The following is a 20149-nucleotide window of genomic DNA, read 5'->3' as shown; positions in this document are numbered from 1 at the left end:
AGAGATTTTCCTTATTGCAAATTCTAACATTTCAAAGAGGAAACATATATAAGCTAACATACTCAAAGAAGAATGTACATTATCTGGTTGCATTGGAGGGAAAGTTTCCCTGTCTGCTGGTAGATTCCAAAAAGAAATAAAATAGCTTAATTCTGGAAGGAATAAATATAGACTGCTGCTAAAAGCTGGAATATTTTGAAACCAATACAATTATATATATTAACTCATGCTGTGGGCTTTCTACCTTTTTAAAAGGGTCAAAAACAACTTAGTGCCTAGTTACTATTATTAATACCCAATACAGGAGAGTCTAATGCTTAGTAACAGACACTGATACTGCTTAAGTTACTCTAAATGCTTAGGAACCTTTGAAAAATTCTAATTAGTGAATATTGAATTAAATCTCTTACATGCTCTATGATTAAACCACAACCTGTTTGGAATGGATATCATTTTTTTAAATACATGGCAAAGCTATAATATACTTGTATGCTTTTTTCTCAGTTGCTTCATGAGCTTTATAGTTCAGTTATGGTCAAACCCTCTCCCTTTCTTGCAAGCTCATAGAAAAATCAAGCCTTTTAGCTGATGGTTTTATTTGATAGGAATACTTAGTATTTCTCCAGCATTTAATGGATTGTCTGCAGAAAAAGATTGACCAGAATAGCCGCTGAAGAATAAGCTACTCCACAATACAGTATTCTGCAATTGACTAGAATTGCTTATTCTTCTACAGCTTTTTCATTCAATTTGCTTATGTAGAGAAACCATATTTTTAAAGCACTTCACTCAAACGCTAATTGATCTTCACAGCACCCCTTGTGCTATACAAGAGATATTAAGACAGTATGCGAAGAAAGAGCTTTTTTTCTTCTTTTAAAGAAGCAGATAGGCAGATATACATTGTGTCAAATGAATGAAAAACAACTGAGCAAAAAAATATTGCAAGATACCATGACTTAGATACTATGACTTGTAGCATTTTGAGTTTAATTTTTGTATAAAGCTCTGTTTTTACAGAGAACAGCCTTCCTGGGTGTTTTATAAGCATAATTTGTAAGGATGGGTCACAAAACTTGAGAGAAAGCATTTATCTTTGATCTGGTAAAACCAGTACACTCAGAGGTGTAGCAGGGTAGCACTATGCCCTGGGCTATGGCCACACAATCGGCAATGTTTGCTGCCCCACGGGCAATTGTGGTAGTGTGATTAACTACTGCTGTAGCAGCTGTTATTTTGGCACAATTCACACAAAAGCAGCACCCAGGGCTGCTCCCTCCCCTTCCCCTTTCTCAACCCCCCACTAAGTTACACTGCTGAGTGCACTGTACAATGATTTCTGCAACTGTGATGCAGAACTCTAAAGGTTTTGCAGCTGCACAAGTTCAACTAGCCCTCTTAAAGCCATGTGATGATGTACTGCCTCTAAATTGGAAGTCAGCCAAAAGCCCCTGTGGCCAACAATAGCTGGCTAAGCAGTCCCAGAATCCACCAGTACAAGCTCCCAAAAAGTACTGTGTGCTGAAATGCCAAAAACAGTTTTGTCAAAACAGAGCCGTTGTGTGGAAGTGATGAACCACTGCAAGGGCAAGTGAACTGTCTGATAAAAATCAATGCCTCTGCAATGTTTGCCTCGTTTAGTATACGGAAGCTCAATTTCTAACTAAACAATGCAGATTTTCTCTTTAAATGGAAAAGCAACAGGAATAATAATAATAATAGTAAGTCTTCAAATAGCTGTTCTCTATTTATTTTCTAACAGCAACCCCAGACCAAGTTTATGGTACAGATACAAGCAAAAAGTATAAGAAAAAATATTAAGCTCAGAAAGCACTATTAAAAAAATAGGTTTTACACAATAAATGAATATGTGATAAACCTCTTGTGATCTTTAAAATCCAGTGACTGTCAAAATTTCTGAAAACCTCTATTTTTATTAATTTACTTGATAATTAAACTGACTTAAGTTGTAAAACATAGGATACAGAAGGCCGATCGCCAATAACATTCTAGCATATTGCTGTATGGGAAGGTTTTAAAGCCCGAATTTAAAAATAAATTTCACCAGCAAAGGCCAAATATATTACAGAATCATAGAATTATAGAACTGGAAGGGACCTGTAAGATCATCAAGTCTGGTCCCCCTGCCATAGGCAGGAAGTACTGGGCTCAGACAAGCTTGAAAAGGTGCCTGTCAAGCCTCATCCTGAACACTTCCAAGGAGGGTGACTACACCATCTCTGCTGGAAGTGTGTTTCAGATCCTGGTGACCCTTACAGAGAAAAAGTTTTTTCTTATTTCTAGCCTGAATTTACTTTCTATCAGCTTATACCCATTGGTCCTCATCCTCCCTTCAGGTGCCTTCTTGAAGACCTGCTCCTTTAGATCTTGATGCTCAACCCTGACATGCTTGTAAGTGGCTGTCAAATCACCTCTCAGCCTTATGCAAGTTAAACAGCTTAAATAAAGGCTAGTAGATTAAACCAAATCAGTAGTATGACTTGTTACCTTTCAAATCAGGGGGTTGAACTAGATGACCTCCTGAGGTCCCTTCCAGCCCTAATTTTCTATGATTTTCTATTAAATACGATCTCACAGTTAAAAGTTTGTCATCTTATTTTCAAACTTGAAAATAAGAGACTTTTGTCTCTGCCCCCCCAATTAATGATAGATACTCATCAAGACACAATCATCTCTTGGGAAATAAACAGTCCAATATCAAGGCACTCTTGCTCACTTTGCCTCTAGCAATAATAAATACTTTCTATTGTGCTTTTCATCTTCAAAGCATTTTACAAAGCATAAAAATTTCATGTTAACCCCTTTGCAATTTCACATCAAGAAGCAATACAAGGCAGACCATCTGATGGGCCTAGAGATTTAAAGCCATGATAATGTTAATAATATTGCAAAAAGAATGTCATAAGATGACACTGATAAATAACCAGTGGATTGCATTTTTTATTAAGGAAATCAGAATAAGTCCTGATTCCAGTAACATTACACTGGGTTTATTTTAGAATATCTGTTCTTCTGATCAACTGTGACTGCAAGTCCAAGAACTGTTATGAATTATGAATACTGCATAGATTTCCCTGACTGTGTAAATGATACTGCCATCTTCTTATAGTCTACATCAACTTTTTTAAGAAAGCTGAGGAAGGGTACTTAGTACCCAAAACATATCACCCATAAAATTCTTGCTTCTCAGAAGTTTAGTCATACTATTTTTTTATTTACATTTAACACAGAAAAGTTCCTCTCTCTCCATTTCACTTTTCTGAAGGTACGTTATTGCACTGTCTAACCATGAGACTTCTATAACTCTTAATATGTGCAGTTTTCATCTCCTTTTCAGTACAGAGGTATTAATGCAGAGTTCAAGCTAGGTTCCATACTGGTCCCATGCAGACTACTACCTGAGGACCATTACTGGATCCCTCCATTTCTTCTTATCAGCAACCTTAACTGGCAATTAGTCTGCACTCCAAAAAAATCTATTTAAAATTACCAACATAAATTCAAAAATGTACCTCAAAAGAAAAAAGGTGGAAAAAGCACAAAAGAAACCCATTAAAAATGTAGCTTGTAAGGTTGAAGGGAAGTAATCAAGTGAATGAGAATCAGGCAAGACTAAATTTTCAAGAAAACATATTTCAAGGGAAGTAAACTTTCCCTTCTCCAAAACACTGAGAATCCTACACAGGTGCTGCTTTCTCAAAGAACAAGTAGCTCTAGGAATGTCTCTTAAATCACACTCCTCATGCCAAGTGTCTAAATATTTAAGCATTACAACATTCAGCATCACCACCCCTATGGCCTTTTGTGGATCTGAAGATTAGTTTTGTCTTGGTTGATAACTGCACCAAGCATTCTGTTCTTCGCCCAACCAGTTACAGCTGTTCTTCATACTGTGCCAACAGACAGTAACACTTTCAGTGTATTCAAGGTCTCCTAGCAGAATATGGTTCAACTATGTACTACTGAGACACGGATAATATGGAAAAAGCAGCAACAAATGGATGTTTATTTTAAACAAAAATGGTAATAACCAGGGATTCTGCCTTTCTCCGATTTAAAAAAAAATCCCCAATTTTCAGTTAACAAATTATCCTAAATCCACATTTTTCTGTAATTTAAATGAAACATCATTAACATAGATAGACAGACAGATAGATAAACAGAGGTCTTTCATTTTAATCATGGAAAAATGTGGATTTGGAGTTACCTTTTTTTTTTAAACTGAAAATTGGGCATTTTTTTAAATTAGAGAAAACCAGGATCCCTGGTAATAACCAACAATGTCAAACTTGTGCAGACACAGGAAACTTCGAAGAAAGGTCAGCAGTGGAGTAGCTAGGAAATGTGAAAGGTGGTAGAAAGCCACAAACAAATTTTCAGAAGCAAGTAGTGTGGTAAGCTCTGATTCTCCTCACCTTTGTTTTAAGTAGAAATGGGAGCACTTTTGTAGTCAGAATGATTTCTTCTTTAAGACAAGTGAAGAGCTGATCAGTGGATGCCAATGTAGAGAGAAGCAGGCCACTGACAAGGCTGCAGTCTCCCAAAAACCAACTTGATTCAGCAGTGAGGGAGTGTCTTTGGCTTAATTAGGGAAATCAAGAAACCAGAGAAAGAAGGATTTCTAAAACTTAATACCAACAGCTTTCCTTACAGCCATTACAGTAACAAAATATTAACACACCCTTAGAGAACAAAGAAGGCTTCACTTGAAGACTAGACCCAGGAGCAACAATGACCACTCCAATAGGCAGACAGTGCAGATTCAATAGCACAGATGTTGTGTTAACAGCAAGGGACTCCACTTAATAAATGGACCGCTGTGTTATGCACCAGCTTCACTTTCTTGCTTTAAAGTTGAAAAGGTATGGATGGCCATATCAAGTTTTGTCTTTGGAACTCCCCCCCCCCAACATTCATCACAGCCACAAATGGGGGTCTGGGGGGTGGGGCAGGGAATGGGATGGGACCCAGAAGTATTCTTTGCCACAACTGCCATTCTGATACCCAGGAACTGACTTGGGTTGAGCTAATTATAATGGAACAAGGATGAAAGCTATCATTCAAGTAGACTCAAGCTGAGTACTGTCACCACACCAAGAATAACACAATCTATGTCTCTTTACTGAGGATGCCAGGGAGATTATACAAATGCTGGTTAAAAAGGTGTGACAGTAGAAACCTACACATCCTGCAAGAGTGCCCTCTGGGCTTAAAATACTTTATCACAGGGAAGTAACAAAGTAACTCAACAATGCCATGCATTCTAGCTGGGTTCACACAACTGGCAGCAAAACCACTTTACAGTTTACACCTAGAAAAATTCAACTAATAAACTCATTTATGATAACAATCAGTCTTAATCATCGTACTATTTTAATATGCCTTACCAATGGCAAAAGGTAGCCATGTTGTAACCAGATGTCTCGACTCAGTTCAGTTTTAAATGGTCTATGTAAAACACTAGGACTTACAGTAGTTATCGTAAAAAATCCCAGGTACTTCCTTTCTCCACTGAACTGACTAAATTAGTTGACCATATTTGCTCATATTTAACAGAGTAGGCAATTCTGATTTTTTTTAAAAGGTGTTCTTGTGTTGCAGAATGGGCATCATCTTTTATCATTCTAATAATTACACGATCCCATCATCTACAGAGATTGTAAAATCCTCTAGGCTCCTATAGCAGCAAGGATGATTCAGCCACCCATATTAGTTTATTTTGTATCAAGCTTAAGGTTGTTGACATCAGAGTGGTTATATTTAGTAGTTTTTAAACAAGATGCTACAGTGTACATTATTTTGATACATTATCAGTAAAATATTTCACTGAAATATTTACCAGAAATATTTACCTAAACTATTTTTACCACACAAAAATGAGTAATCTGAACTAACACTTTATGTTAACCCATACAACTGACTAATTAATAACAAAACTGACTCATGGCAAGGACTGAGAACTAACTTTTCTTTAGGTAAAAGTCCCCACTTTTCTCCCCCAAATAAAACATTAAATGAAATAAGTTTCAGTACATGATTTAAATTGCTCCTTGAATGAATGATGAGCTTTAAAAAGTTATGTTTTTACTATGGTCTCACACCTGGATCAGTGCTTTTTCTGTAACTCAATGGTTGTAAACAAAGGCTTTCATTTCTTTTGTTACCATTAATGTGAATGGTCTATAAATCTGGGAGGTCAACAATTTGGCTGCTCAAACAGCTAAAGGATTGCAGTCAAACTTGGAGGGAACATTTTTCATATTTTTAAAATTCAGTGAGTCTGAATGGTAGAATAGCACTGGCAAGTTCTCTCACACAAAAGAACTTTAAATATTTTTGTTTGGAGGGTTGCAATACCTTTAAAAGATCTAAACTAGCCCTGCAGATGCATATAGAAGGGATTATTAAAACCAGTAATATTGTCTGACGAATTTGTTACAAATGTAGAATATGAGACCGTGACAATTTCGAAGATCTGCCTACACCATTTAAGAGTGGTATATCTAACTTCAACTCTTAATAATGCATTAAATTAGACACACATCCCACACTCTGTTTGGAAGCAGCCACATAGTAGACAACAAGCTGGAAACATTTTAAAGTTTCTGGCCTGGCAGAATAGTGAGCATGCACTGAGAGGATACAGAATCTGGAAGAATCTAGTTACTCCAGGGTGACTACAGAAAGGAAGGGTTAGAGCAACGGAAGTTCCCCATTCCCAGGTGGAAGAACAGAGATGAGGTTTTGGTAAGCACTTCAAAAAAGCAGTTTGGATTATCTGAAGAGTCAAAAGAATTTTGGAGGTCAGGGGAGGGGGTTAAAGACGACATTATTTTGTGATAAAGGAGACTTTTTAGACTGTAGAACCAGCCAGCTTTGATGGACATTTGAGTGCAGGCAGCAGACAAAAAGAATCCACAAGCTGAAAGGGAAGCCATCAATTGTAGGATACTTAACTTGAACAAATTAGTAGGGACCTACAGAAACCATAATTTTGTGGATGTCACAAAGTCCGGCCCACAAAATCCACAGGAAAAAAAAAATTACAGAAAATAAAATGCTAGTTCACCATAGGAAGCCAGCAGTCCTCAGGGTGCTGTGGTAGCCCACCAGGGCAGGGAAAAGGGGAGGGGGAACTGCCTGCTCTAAGAGCTGCTGCCTCCACCCCTCATCACTGTCATATGGTCCTGTGCCTCTCTGATCACCAGTGAGGGGCAGGGCTGCGACAGCCCTCACAGCCAATCAGCAGCAAGGGATGGGGCCATATGACATGCGGCCAATCAGCAGCCAGGGTCAGGACCACTGGGGCCCCTCGGCCCAGTGTGTTGGGGGGCCCACTGTGAAATGACTGCTGGGCCCTGTGTTCTGCCCATTAAATCGTCAGGCAGCCACCTCAAATTAGGTAGGTCCCTACAAATTAGAAAAGTGATTCTTGACCAGAGTGCCACAGGGCAGGGTGCCACAGCAACCCTGGGGTGCTATGAGATCCTTGTAAGGGTGCTGCGGGATGCTGCACAATATTAGCACTCTTAGGTGTGCAAACACCTTCAAATTACTCACAAAATAAACATAGAGAATTGAAATAAGAATACATAATATCAAAATCATTCTGATGTACCACTATGGTCTTTCCAATTCCTTTACAACAGAAGAATTCCTCTATTATATTCTCTTACTCAAAAAAACAAACAAACTGAAAGCCAAGTCAGGGAACTTGGAGCTAATAGCAATGCCTGCAGCTCAGGAAATATATTAATAAAGAGATCCAGGGTTGGAACTCTATCACAGTAGCCTAGTAAGTGTTCAGGAATCTGATGGGGGACTCCAAAAGGAACATCATTCCTCCCATCCTACAAGACATCTAATTTTTTCCTTTGGATGGTAGGAAGGACAGTAAGGTAAGAATACAGTATTCTCTTGCATACAACATAACCCCAAGGTAAATGAAGAAAAAAAGATTTTTCCAGAGTCATGGCTCAGTCCTGACCACAGAGGCACAAAACACTCTGCTGTCAGCAAAAACTAGTGTTAACCCTTTCACAGCTGCTGTCAAATTGGCAGCACTGTTTGGGTTAGCAGTGTAGCTCCAATCCTGAACACTGAACAGAGTCACTGGGCTCTGTTTCAAGCACATACATCCACCATATTTGCAGTGGGACTACAACCAAGACACTCATGAAGTAAAATGTGGTTCTTGCATTGCAATAACATTATTAGTTTGTTTCTGTTTGGAGTTTATAATACTGTATTTAAGATATTTGTTAGTAAATAAAAGAGCAGGTCTAATGCACTTGGTAAGAGAGCATAAATATGTTGATACAGTTTTTGGGAGACAGTCTAAAGCAATTAATTCTCTGTTTTCTCTGATTAAAAAAATCCCCAATTTCTAGATTTAAAAAGTAACCCAAAATACCACCAATATCTATCTATCTATCTATAGTGGTGTTTCATTTTAATCATGGAAAAATGTAGATTTTGAGTTGCTTTTTTTAATCTGAAAATTGGGGATTATTTTTTATCAGAGAAAACCAGGATCCCTGATGATTACTAATCCAAATGGTGAACAGATATGATATTACATGTGATTTTTTTAGATGACAGACTCTTTTAATCAAAGATAATAGCTGAGTAATATTGGAGCAGAGCCAGCCTTCTGCCAGATCTCTCCAAGTCTTTTCTCCCTCCCACCCCCAGCCTTAGACATTCTCAGTCTCTTTCAAGACTGCTTGTCTTGACTTTGAGACACTTTGACCTCAACTGGAAGTCAGCCCAATGGTTAACAATTAACAAATTTGTTTCAAATCATTAACAGCTGCAAAAATGCTACATTGCGGTAAAGCTTGAAAAAAACCCTTAAAAACAAGAAATGTATTTTGCTTAATTGTCTATCTTACTGATTCTGAAAATGTATTAACAAGAGTCTGCTCATTGTAATTTCTTTCTTCCATAAATCTTAAATCTTAACAGTTTTCATAAGTAAGTTGTCATCAAGTCACAAATTTAGGATTACAGTCATATTTCAGGTTCAAGCAGAAAAGGAAAATGACTAGTTTGAAAATCCTTTATTTAAAATACAAATATTTCCCAAGTAAAATCTATGTGCACTCCCATTTGGGGGGAATATAATATGCATATTATGGATTATTTTATCATAAAACACACGTGTGTGTGTGTGTGTGTGTGCGCGCGCACGCGCGCACACGCGCGCGCACGTAGAAGCATAGAAACCAATCCCCAGCTCAGGCTAAAAGCAAGAGGATATTCACAAAGCAACAGAACCAGAGAAGAAACAATTGTGCAGTCTCACCCCTTTTCAGACTACAGTACACTGTGGGAGCATCAGCTAGCGACTTAAATATAAGTCCCCACAGAAGGTAAGAATTCCTCCCTTCAACACCCCGTCCCTTTCCCTCCAGCTCAGCAGGAGCTGTCTGCCACCCTCAATCCCCTGTCCCCCATCCACTTTGCCACTGTCCTAGCCTGACCAATGAGGCAGAAAGTGCTCCAACTGGGCTGCAACAGGGAGCTAGGCTCAGTTTGGGACAGCAGCAGCAGCAGGCAGGCTCCCCTTCCCTGTCTGCTCCCTGCCATCCAGGAGCAGGCATGGTGTTGGGGAACCCACCTCCTGCTGCCACTTTCTTATCCTGAACCCAGCTTCCCACCTAGCCATTTCCTGAAGCTCTGTCTGGAGCAGCTGAAACAGCCCTCCCTACACCCAGAGGCATCACTACTGAGGGCAAGGCGGGAGGGAGCAGGGGGGTGAGACTGGGAAAGGGGTAAAGCTGGTCGCAACCACTCCCGTGTAGCAGGTTCTGTACCCCAACCCCCTGTAAAATTATGGATCCACCTATGGATTCGTGACTCATGTAAAACTACAAATAGGATTCTGGGAACATACTGTTTGGGAATGGTCAAGTCAAGTTGTCAACAACATCAGAAGGCCCTGGCCACTTCACAAACATTACTAAGGCTAACAACTTTGTGCATAATCATCATCATCATCATTATTATTTATATCATCATTTTAAACACAGCTTAAGATGGAACCTTGCTTTAATCACATTTCGGTCCAAATGTGTGGTAAACAAGCTTGAACCAACTTGTAGCATTCACAAGCTACAAGGTTAAAGTTGTTTGAAATGCAAGTCATTTGAATGTACTTCTGGGCTAGCGACACAAATTACACATAAACCAGCTAAGTTATCAGAAACCAGTCCAAATCAGTAACAGAAGTTCAACGCACAAAAATCGCTTTCAAAATGGCCAAAACTGGTTTAAGTTAAACCTGGGTGGATGTAGTATCAGACCTAACTGATTTAGGTGAAAAATCAATTTACTGAACTGTCCCAGATCCGTTTCAGCTTCAAGTTAACTCACATGCACCTCCCATGTAAAACCCCCCTGGCAGGGGGTGACGTCTACACTTGGCCCAAGCTGTCTGCTCTGTCCGAGCAGGGAGGCATGCTGTAGCGCCCGCCCAGATTTTTGGTCTGGGCCACTACAGGTATGTGACTCCATTTCCAGAATCAAAAGCAAATGTCTGTTCACTTGCATATCAGCTCAATCTACGCAGCTTAGACTAACTTGCGAAGATTGAATCGATTCAGCCTAAGGCTTTTTGACTGTTTACTGTACTTAGCCCTGCAGTCTCAAATCTCAATTCACCACATTTTGACTAACATATTTAGTGATATTTACTGATATCTTTTACTGAACCAATTGTATTGTTGGGATAAATGATAGACAGGCTGCCCGGAGAAAGGGCACTTTGTGGCCGAAAGCTTGTCTAACATCTTTTCTAACTATGTAGTTGATCCAATCAAAAAATATCACTAAGAATGCCCTCAATTCTTGCATATTCCTTGGATCATCATAGCTACAACACTCCAAACCTACTAAAGATATGACTGTCACTGAGTGCTGTGTATTGAAGTACATCTTTCTGCTTCCCACAAACAAGCTTACAAGTGCTCCATTGCATAAAAGACCCAAATTCCACAGCATGCACACTCTTCAATTCCCAAACAAGAAACTCTCTGTTCTGCAGCAATATTAGTTAGGCTAACCTGGAAATGCATTAAGAAAATCAGCAAGTCCTTTCTAAAGGTGTGATAACATCTTTAATGGAATCCCCAAGTAAATGGGAAAGTTACAATTAGAAACATGGATATTTAGGGACTCTGTAAACATAGTTACTGTGACTCAGCTCCTTTCCAGCTCACCCTTGCTCCCCCAGAAAGGGGAGCAGGCTCACTGCCTCCATTCGCCAAGACGATGGGTCAGACAACCATATGCAGGTATACAAGGCCTTGTGCGGTGGTGCCTTAAAATTCAGCCCAGTATGCTTTGCAGCCAAGAAAGCACACAACTGTTTAGTGCTTGTGTTTCAGTGAATTGGACCTTTATAACCTACCTTTATAACCCTCCCTCTGCAGCCCAGTTCACACCTTCTACCACTATTTATTCTGCATTTTGGCCATAAAGAGGCTCTGCCAAGTACCAGATCTGCTTCTGGTTGCCACACACCGCTTCTAGCCCACATCTTCATAGGTAGGCAAAACCATCTCTCTCAGCTTGTGAGAACAAAAGTCCCACTTTCCAGCTCCCCATCTTACGAAGCATAGGGCAAAGGCCACATCCAAGTCACAGAACACCACTGTCACAGCCATTGCTAATGCATCCACAGTCTGGATCTGGCCTGGGGTCTAAGACAAGTTTTACACCTTCAGATCAGAGTACCCACTTCTACCCAGGAACAGATCTGCCTAGCATATCCAAATATATGCTTACAAAAATCACAAAAAGTTAAAACAGTTTCTCACATAGTAATTCAGTATGTTAAAACCCAGACTACTAGAAAACAATGAGAAGAAAGATGTTTGAAGGGTGTATTATTCTGTCTTTTTAAAACCAGATTCTAAAATGCTAACTTGTATCATCCTCATTTCTGGATTGTGCCACTGGTCTCATTTAGGTGCCTTATAATCACAAATGCATGTCAGCAACTGCCAAAAAAGCAAACTCTTTTTAACCTTTTTTTAAATTTGTGTTTTAATAATTAAACCCCCCATCCCCCTGCCACAAATGGCTTTAATATGCCAGAATCTCTGCACGTTCTTAAATGAAAAAATGAAAACAAGCCATCTTTATTGCTGCTAGATCACCTGCTACAGGGTTCAGGAAGAGAAGTAATGTAAACCAGCGAACTATCACACTGAACTATTTAATCTAGTAACATTAACATGTTCATTTACACAAATGTCACTTACAGAACTGGATGAACAATCAGCTCCGGACTATATGACTTTATTACAGTTGCTGCATCTTTGGTACAAAATACGTGGGATAAATCTGCACCCTACAAAAGAAATTTGCAAACAGAATTATCAATTTATATCTGAATACTCTGAACAATTTTTCTAATAGCTATTCATTGGCCACCAGAATTCTTATTGCTTGTTAACAAAAGCAAACCTGGCAACTTTTCTATTCTGACACAAATCTCTCAATTCTGTTGAATACCAGGTTAAGCAACTGCTTTATTTCTAACTTTCATAGTACATAACAAACTTTAAAGAAATACTTGCTTACTAACAGAATGATAGGAAAACAAGACTCAGAAAACTTAAGGCTACATATTGAAACCCTTATTCAAGTATATAAATCTAAGATTTAAAGAAAATTAAACCAACAACAAAAAACAGAGCAAACTAAGAAATGGGCTACAGCACAGATGAAAATTAACACTGTACTCGATTTCTGCAGACTAGCTGATTCATGAAGTCTTTTCTCAGTTCCTTCTTTTTTGACTTAATGGATTAAATTTGTAATGTGTAAATGTAATTTCATTTACTCCAGTTCAATTATACCCATGAGCAGCAGAGCAGAATTTAGTCCTAAGTTTCTTTCATTACTGCTACTACTACAACAACTCCCCTCCTCATCAAATCAGTTCTGTGCATGTTTATAAATATCCAAAAAGTATCTGATTACCATATCTACTTTACATGCTGTAAACATTGCAAGCTGAAATAATATGTTTGAAGAGAATATCCAACTAATGGCTACTCTGATTTATAAATAATATTTCATGTTTTCCAAGCACTCAAATATCTAAAGGCTTGATACTGCTTTTTTTTAAAATTCTAGTATACTGTTATACCCATACAGAGTCCCATTGACTACAAGTTCTATTTGGACACAGCAGTTTACCCACTAGTAACAAACAGCAGGACTGGGGTCTTAATGTCTTATGAAGGATGTATGCACTTATACTTCCAAAGAGTAGCTCAGCTGAGGATTTCTGTCACCTCCAGATTAAACAAAGAACTTACTGAAAATATAATGCATTTTGAACATAATGTTTAAAAATGTTATTTCTAGGAATAGGAACAAGAGCATAGCAGAAAGGCAACTGTTTAAAAAAAGGGATTAGAAAAGTAGCAGTTCTAGTAACATTAAACTCTCACTCAGAGTAAATGCCACTTAATTTATATAGATCTATGTAAAGGGCCTATGTATGAAGGTAGGAAAATACATACCACTTTGAGAGCTGTAATTGCAGCAAAATACGGTGCTCCTGTGTACCTACAAATGAAACATATACTAGGTTAGGAAACAGATTTGTATAGTGCATCAACAGGCTGGTAATCATTCATCCTCCCACAGAGAAAACTCAAATGAAAAAGCAAAGTTCACTACTACTGCTATTTTTATGTATTTACTAAGGATAGTAAAGTCAATAGCAAATCTCCAAGTGAATTCAGTAAGGCCATGAGTCTGCTCTCATGCTAGAGATGTTTAAAAGGATTACACCACAAAGAGAGAGTCAATTCAAAGCACTTGCACACATAAGAGCCTCAATCCTCTCAGGAAACTGACGCAGAAAAAGCATAGGTACTAATATAGGGCCTTGCAACATGACTTGCAGGACACATTTTTGCTCTAGTAGACCAAGAAATGCGAGTTACAAAACTACGGCTAATCCAGCCAGTAAACCTTTACCATAACAGCTTTAGCTAGTTATGGTATGTATGAATATATGTAAAAATTTCTCCAGGCATTTTACAACAGAAAGTTTCAGCTCCTTTACAAATGGAGAAGCTGATACCCAATGAAGTGAAATGACCCAGGAGTATCACAGGAGATCACTGGCAGAGAGCTTGAACTGGAACTCCGGTTCAGTATCCTATTCAACCAGCCAGGATGTTTTGAGTTCCCTGCAATGCAGTGACATTACTGATGGCATGTGCTACATGTTGAATAGGTAAATAATAAGGAACAGTCTCAGAAGGTCACCTATCTCCAAACTAGGAACTCTGACCAGGTAGCCAAGATGTAGTTCCTAAATCCAGAAACAGTCAGGAGTTTTCCATCTAACTAGGATCACCTTACAGCAGATGTTTCACTTTGTTATTCTTTTCTCCCTACTTATCCAAGAAGCTTCAGTCACGCAACATAAAAGGTAATTGATGCTGAAAATGAAGGGATTCAGGGTGGAAGGAAGAGAGGAGGTGGACAGATATCAGACTCAAATGACTGAATTTCAACTACAATAATGGTAAAGCCTTGCACTGCTGCCTTAGACCAATGTGTATTCTTTGGTAAGCATACCTAAATGATGATAATGGACTGGCAAAGCCCACTTTAGAAACTCTGGTTTAATAGCTCCATAAAAATGTGTCCAATATGAAGGTGAACTGAAATGTTTTTTAGGAGTTGTGAACCAAGTGCTTGAGATCCCAGAACTATCCCCTGTACTGTTTAACTTACTCTTGACATCCTCCAATGATGCCTATACGTCCATCTTGACCCTTATGCTTCTTTCCTGCTAGAGGAGGGATTACATTGCGCACCAACTGAAAAATATTCTCCATATCCTTTATAGAATGCGTTTTGTGTAACGAGAAGGATCTCTCTATAACTGAAAAAGAAAGAAATTTAAATAATTATTAAAGAAAATGTTTCTTTATAATTGACAGAAGTGTCAGCAGCTTTTCTTCACATTCAGAAGCATTAGCATTCTAAATCAGAAGCATTTACAACATAGAAACAGTTCTTTTTCTAAGAAACTGAATATTGCTTTTGCCATACTCTAACAGGATACAGATTTATGTCCTTATTTCAAAGGCCTCAAATACATAACGACTTGAATATACTGATTTAGGATCTGATCCTGTGACTATTCCCACTGACTAGTCAAAGATTAACATTGTGGCTCTTCTACATGGGAAAGTACCCCAGAATAGCTACTGAGAAATAACTCTCCATGTAGGCACTCTTCTTCTATAGTAAGAACATTTGTCCAATCCACTTTGGAAGTGGATTAAGTAAATCATACAGAAACTTTTGGTACAGAATAAAAGTGTCCACCTTAACTTGCTAACTTTTGAAAGATTTTCTTTCTTTGTCTTTGCAGAAGGTCTTCGCAGAATCACGGCCTAAGCAGTGTTTTTTATTTTGGTAGATGGTTACAGAAGGTAATAAGCTCTAAGAAGGGTTATGTGAAAAGCATTTAGTCATGCAAAATATTATTTTTAATAATAATTTAGCCTCTCAACTCCCTTACTTAAATCATTAACATTTTAAGCCGTATGTTAGAATAACTGAAGACTGAAAGAGCTGAGTATTCAATTACTATCCCAACTTTATAAGACTTTTTAGAAAAGAAATATTCAGATAGTAACAAGAATAAAGTAAGCAGAAAGTTTACGCAAATATAAATTTGTTCTGTTTAAAGGGCAGTACAAAGACAAAATTTAACAATATATTAACTAAAAGAATGCAATAAATATATAAAGGTTAGGTCACAAGGATTAACTTACAAATCCTTATTGCTGCATTCTTTTACAAAATTTCTCACTAAAGTTCAATTTTACAATTCTGATTGGAAAAACACACACATTCAAATTCCACAATTTGACCGCTGAAGACACTATGTCCATAGTAGTATCCTTTTATAGATCTTTAAAAAGCTAATGCAGAATGATCAAAAAGACAATAAAGTTCTCTTGCTTCATCTGTGCAAAATCACACTTGGCATTTTCCCTTCCTATCCCAAGTCTGAAAGTAGCAAAACCAAGAACTATTTTAAAAAATCTGACACCCAACACTGGAAAAAAAATTCTGGTAACCAAAAGGAATACTCCTAATTTAGGTTCTATTATGTTCTGTCAGCAAAAAAACACTCTTTTTCTCTGACCTCTACAGAATTGTACTCTAAAACCAGGCTAGCTAATCTTTACCAAAAAAATGCTTTAGTGTTCAATAATGATAAATACTTCTAGCTGATCTCCTGCTTTGGAAATCCTTCTATAATACAGGCATTCCTCTCTCACTGAGATCAAAAAGTAGCCCTCTTGGAGCATGGCCAAAATAGCATTGCAGTGATCCAGAGTATAACAAAGCACTCATCTCTCCTCTAGAAATAAGACAGATTTTTCCTTCAAATCACTCCACACTTTATGCACTTCCCAGTTTTCTACCATAAAGTCTACAAGAAATACACATATCTCACACACATCACAACCCGCAAAGTACCATGGCTGCTGAAAAAAACAAACCCACTTTCCTTTGTTTTAAAAGACAAACACCACGTCTTAGAACAGAAAGAAAGGACAGTGCAATAAACTAGTCAGGAAAGTAATTCTTGATTGGATTTGATTGTCTCTCAACATTTCAGCGCAACTTTAGATACAAACAACTGAGGTCCCAAAGCCTTAAAAACAGATGCAATGTCTGAAATATTTCTTTTAAAAATATACTTTATTACATTTTTTCTTTTAAGCCTTTCATGATTAGAAGTTAGAAGTCTCACTTTATCTTTCTGCAACATAAAATCACAACTACACACCTATATCTTCAAACATATTAGAAGAAACAGGATCTTGGTGCCAGGTCTGTGCAGCTAATAGAAAGTCCTTCAGGTTAAAAGCAAATGCATTTTAGAAGAAATGGTACAGCTAAGTATGTACTGTGTTCACGATTTAGTATTCTAGGAAGTTTTCTGTATTCTGTTTCCTAATACATTTCAATCAAATAATTATTTTAAAGAAACAGAACCAGTAGATATACCATCATTTACACATTAAACTAGATTTCTGACATTAAGGATTTATAACACAGCAGCCCAGTTATCTAATCAGTATGATAAGGAAGTATCAACTTATTTTATTACGGGCCTGAATATTCATTCCTTGTGTAATCAGAACTCCACTAATGCTAAAGGGTAGTTTGAAGATAAATGTCGGACTGGGACTGTTATTTACCTGGCTGCTTGCAGTGTCTATACAGTCCAAGTTCCTAGATGCCACTCGAAAGCCAAAACTGGCTTACAAAATTGGATTTCTGCTACATACCTACATTATATTTTTTGGACTCTCTCACTGTTTTTAAACTGTACTAGATTGTTTTAAAAACAAAGCAAAAACCCTGGCTGTTTGTAACCTGAAGTCTTACAAACTTGGTACATCATATCGGTTTAAGCTTTCAAGGTTGACAGACCTTTTACTATATACCTCATTAAAAACGTCGGTACGCATTGTTTTTCTAGGTTGCTTCTGAGTACCTATTTTCAACTAGGATGACACCAAATACTTCTCAGTTAAAAAAAATAAAAAGTTTAAATGTACTTTAAGTGCTCTATTATTTCATTCAACTGCCAATTTTCAGAGATTAAACTCCACACCACATCTACATAAAACTTTTCCTAAATGCATTCTACAGAGATATGAATATGACTTGAACTCACTGGTGCTTATGATATACTTTTGAAAAGTTGTTACTTTGGTCATCATTATTTTTTTTTATAGCTAGCATATATCTATATACTTATATCTCTTTATCTATTTTGTTTAAAAAAAAGCAGTACAATGACATGCGTGACATTTTCATTCATTTTACATTAGATGAAAAACCATCACCACAACATCACAAAACTCCAACTATCCATTTATTTTCAGAAGCTACTACCAGTGGTTACACATATTCTTTAAAAATAATGTTAGATCTTATTTAGGCGATAGAATTAAGTACCTATCGGCGGAGAAAGTGTGGCTGTCATAGCATTATAATTAAAGTTATCTCCATACGAGCGATGATTTGCTCTCTGAGGTGGACTAGCTGGTATAGACTGAGACCTCTGTGATACTGTAGAAGAAATTCCTGCCAACATCTGTCCCAACATTTGTAACATCTGGAGCTCACGAGCATGCTCAGCTTCACGGCGCTTGTCCTCAATTTTCAACCGCTGCTCTTCATATTTGTAAAATTTTTCTTCTGTATCCACGCTTTGCTGCAGAAATTTTTCCATCATCTTATCCAGTGTTAAATTTGCGTGACGTTTTTTTGACCTTTTAGGCTGACTTAGTGGCGGTGTACTGGTTTGAGTATTGATTTCCTTAAAGCCTAAAACAAAACAGACAGTGTTATTTTCCACCTTTCAGAAATACAAAAAAGAACAAGCTGTAAAATTACTTTCCCTAAGATACCACATCAAAACATTATTCAGTTTCAATATGAAGCATGATTGTCTCTGATCATTTTTAGATTGACAAAAGAAAGAAGGGGTACGCACACGCTTAACCCAAAAGTTATAAAAGTGGCGTGATCACAGAGGCATCTTTTAATTGCTGTAGTACTAAACTTTAACAATAGGAGTCTTTTTGATCTTTAAAAAAAGTTGTAAGTAAAGGCTATTAAAGAGTATAGCCTCATTTGTGTATTGCAGGTAATTATATTAATCTAAATTGAGTTTGCTGGCACTCCAGATTTACATTTCAAAAGGATGTTAGGGTAAACAACCCTTTGAAGGGATTTGTGTGGAAAAAGAAAGTCGGTCAGAGCTAGCTAGCCAATTGGCCGTTTCCATGTGATGTCAATTTCTGAAGACAGGTTCAGGGGTTCGATTAAAAACACAGCTATGTCTAGACTTAAAAAACACACAGTGCCGAGCGCAAATAGCAGCGGGAAAGGGGGACTGCCTATTTGAGGGGTTTTGTCTGCAACTCTATTAAATTGGAAGGGATACTTTTAAAACAACTAAAACTATTAACAGCATAACTGCACTTGTAAAAGCCCACCTAACTTTCTGCCCAAGCTAAGGCAACAGGAAGACAAAACAGAAAAGTGATCTAGCTAGCAAAGCAAGCCATTGAAAAATAATTCTTGCACAGTGATTAGAAAGCTGTATGTCATCTGAAACATAATTCACACACACAGGGACTAGGAAGAGGATTCTGTTTTTATTCACAGCAGTTTGACACCCACCTCTCATATCTTATCCCCGCATTAGTTTCTTGATTTGTTTCCCATCCTTAACAGATAGATGAAAGATTTCTACTCCTATCTCCCCCACCCCAAATAGTGCAATCATTTTAGATATTCTCATAAACTAAAGCATTTTGGTTTCTCCACTCCTTCTACGAAGGATAAAAAGGGGTGAGGGACTGGGCTGGGGGTGGAGGAAGCAAAAAAAAAAAAGAGGGAGGAGAGATAATAAATGAAAGCAACCTGACACAGGACAGTGTAAAATAATGGGAGAAGGGCTTGGAGACAGAAGTTGAATCCAGGTCCCCTGAGCAAAGCTGGGGTGGCAGAGAAGGGGTACAACATAAGAGCAACCAGAAATTCAGTAATAGAGGGGCCAGGAGTGGGACTGTGCAGGAAGGGGATGGGGGAGAGTGTGTTTGTGTACACAGAGGAAGAGAAATCCTCTTAGCAGTGTGCATGTATGTGGGAGGGGGGAAGGGAAGAGACCTCTTTAATGGTGTGTGCAAGGGGATTCTTCCTATCAGTATGAGCGTGCATCTGTACAAAGAAAGGAGGGAGATCCCCTGTGTGTGAAAGCAGGGGAACCCCTGCTGGTCCCTGTGTGTGGGGGGGAGGAGGGGTGCAGGAAGAGATCTCCTTAATGATGTGTGCAGGGAGATTCTCTCTACTGGTATGAGTCTGTGTGCCCATAGAGAGGGGGGGAATCCCATGTGTGTGGGGGGGACACCCCTGCCTGTTTGTGTGTGTAGGGGAACCTCTGCTAGTCCGTGCACATGTGTGTGTATAGAAGAACCTTGCTGGTCCTTGTGCCTTGCGGGGTGGGGAGGTGTGTGTGTGTGGAGGGGGGAAGCAAGGGTTG

General features: G+C 38.2%; 1 protein-coding gene across 2 annotated transcripts in view; it reads right to left on the bottom strand.

The window, feature by feature from the left end:
* The window catches only part of NAXD (NAD(P)HX dehydratase), a 76442-nt gene that overhangs the window by 44510 nt on the left and 11783 nt on the right, over positions 1 to 20149 (bottom strand). For both annotated transcript variants that reach the window (XM_019524376.1, XM_019524375.1), the window contains exons 2-4: positions 14794 to 14944; positions 13563 to 13608; positions 12291 to 12379 (exon numbers count right to left, since the gene is read on the bottom strand). In XM_019524376.1, coding sequence (XP_019379921.1) covers positions 12291 to 12379; positions 13563 to 13608; positions 14794 to 14944 — 286 coding nt within the window. The remainder of the gene's footprint in view (positions 1 to 12290; positions 12380 to 13562; positions 13609 to 14793; positions 14945 to 20149) is intronic.

Source organism: Gavialis gangeticus, unplaced genomic scaffold, assembly GCF_001723915.1.
Source record: "Gavialis gangeticus isolate Ggan-Ray unplaced genomic scaffold, GavGan_comp1, whole genome shotgun sequence".
Lineage (NCBI taxonomy): Eukaryota > Metazoa > Chordata > Crocodylia > Gavialidae > Gavialis > Gavialis gangeticus.
This window is presented reverse-complemented; position numbering and strand designations above follow the sequence as displayed.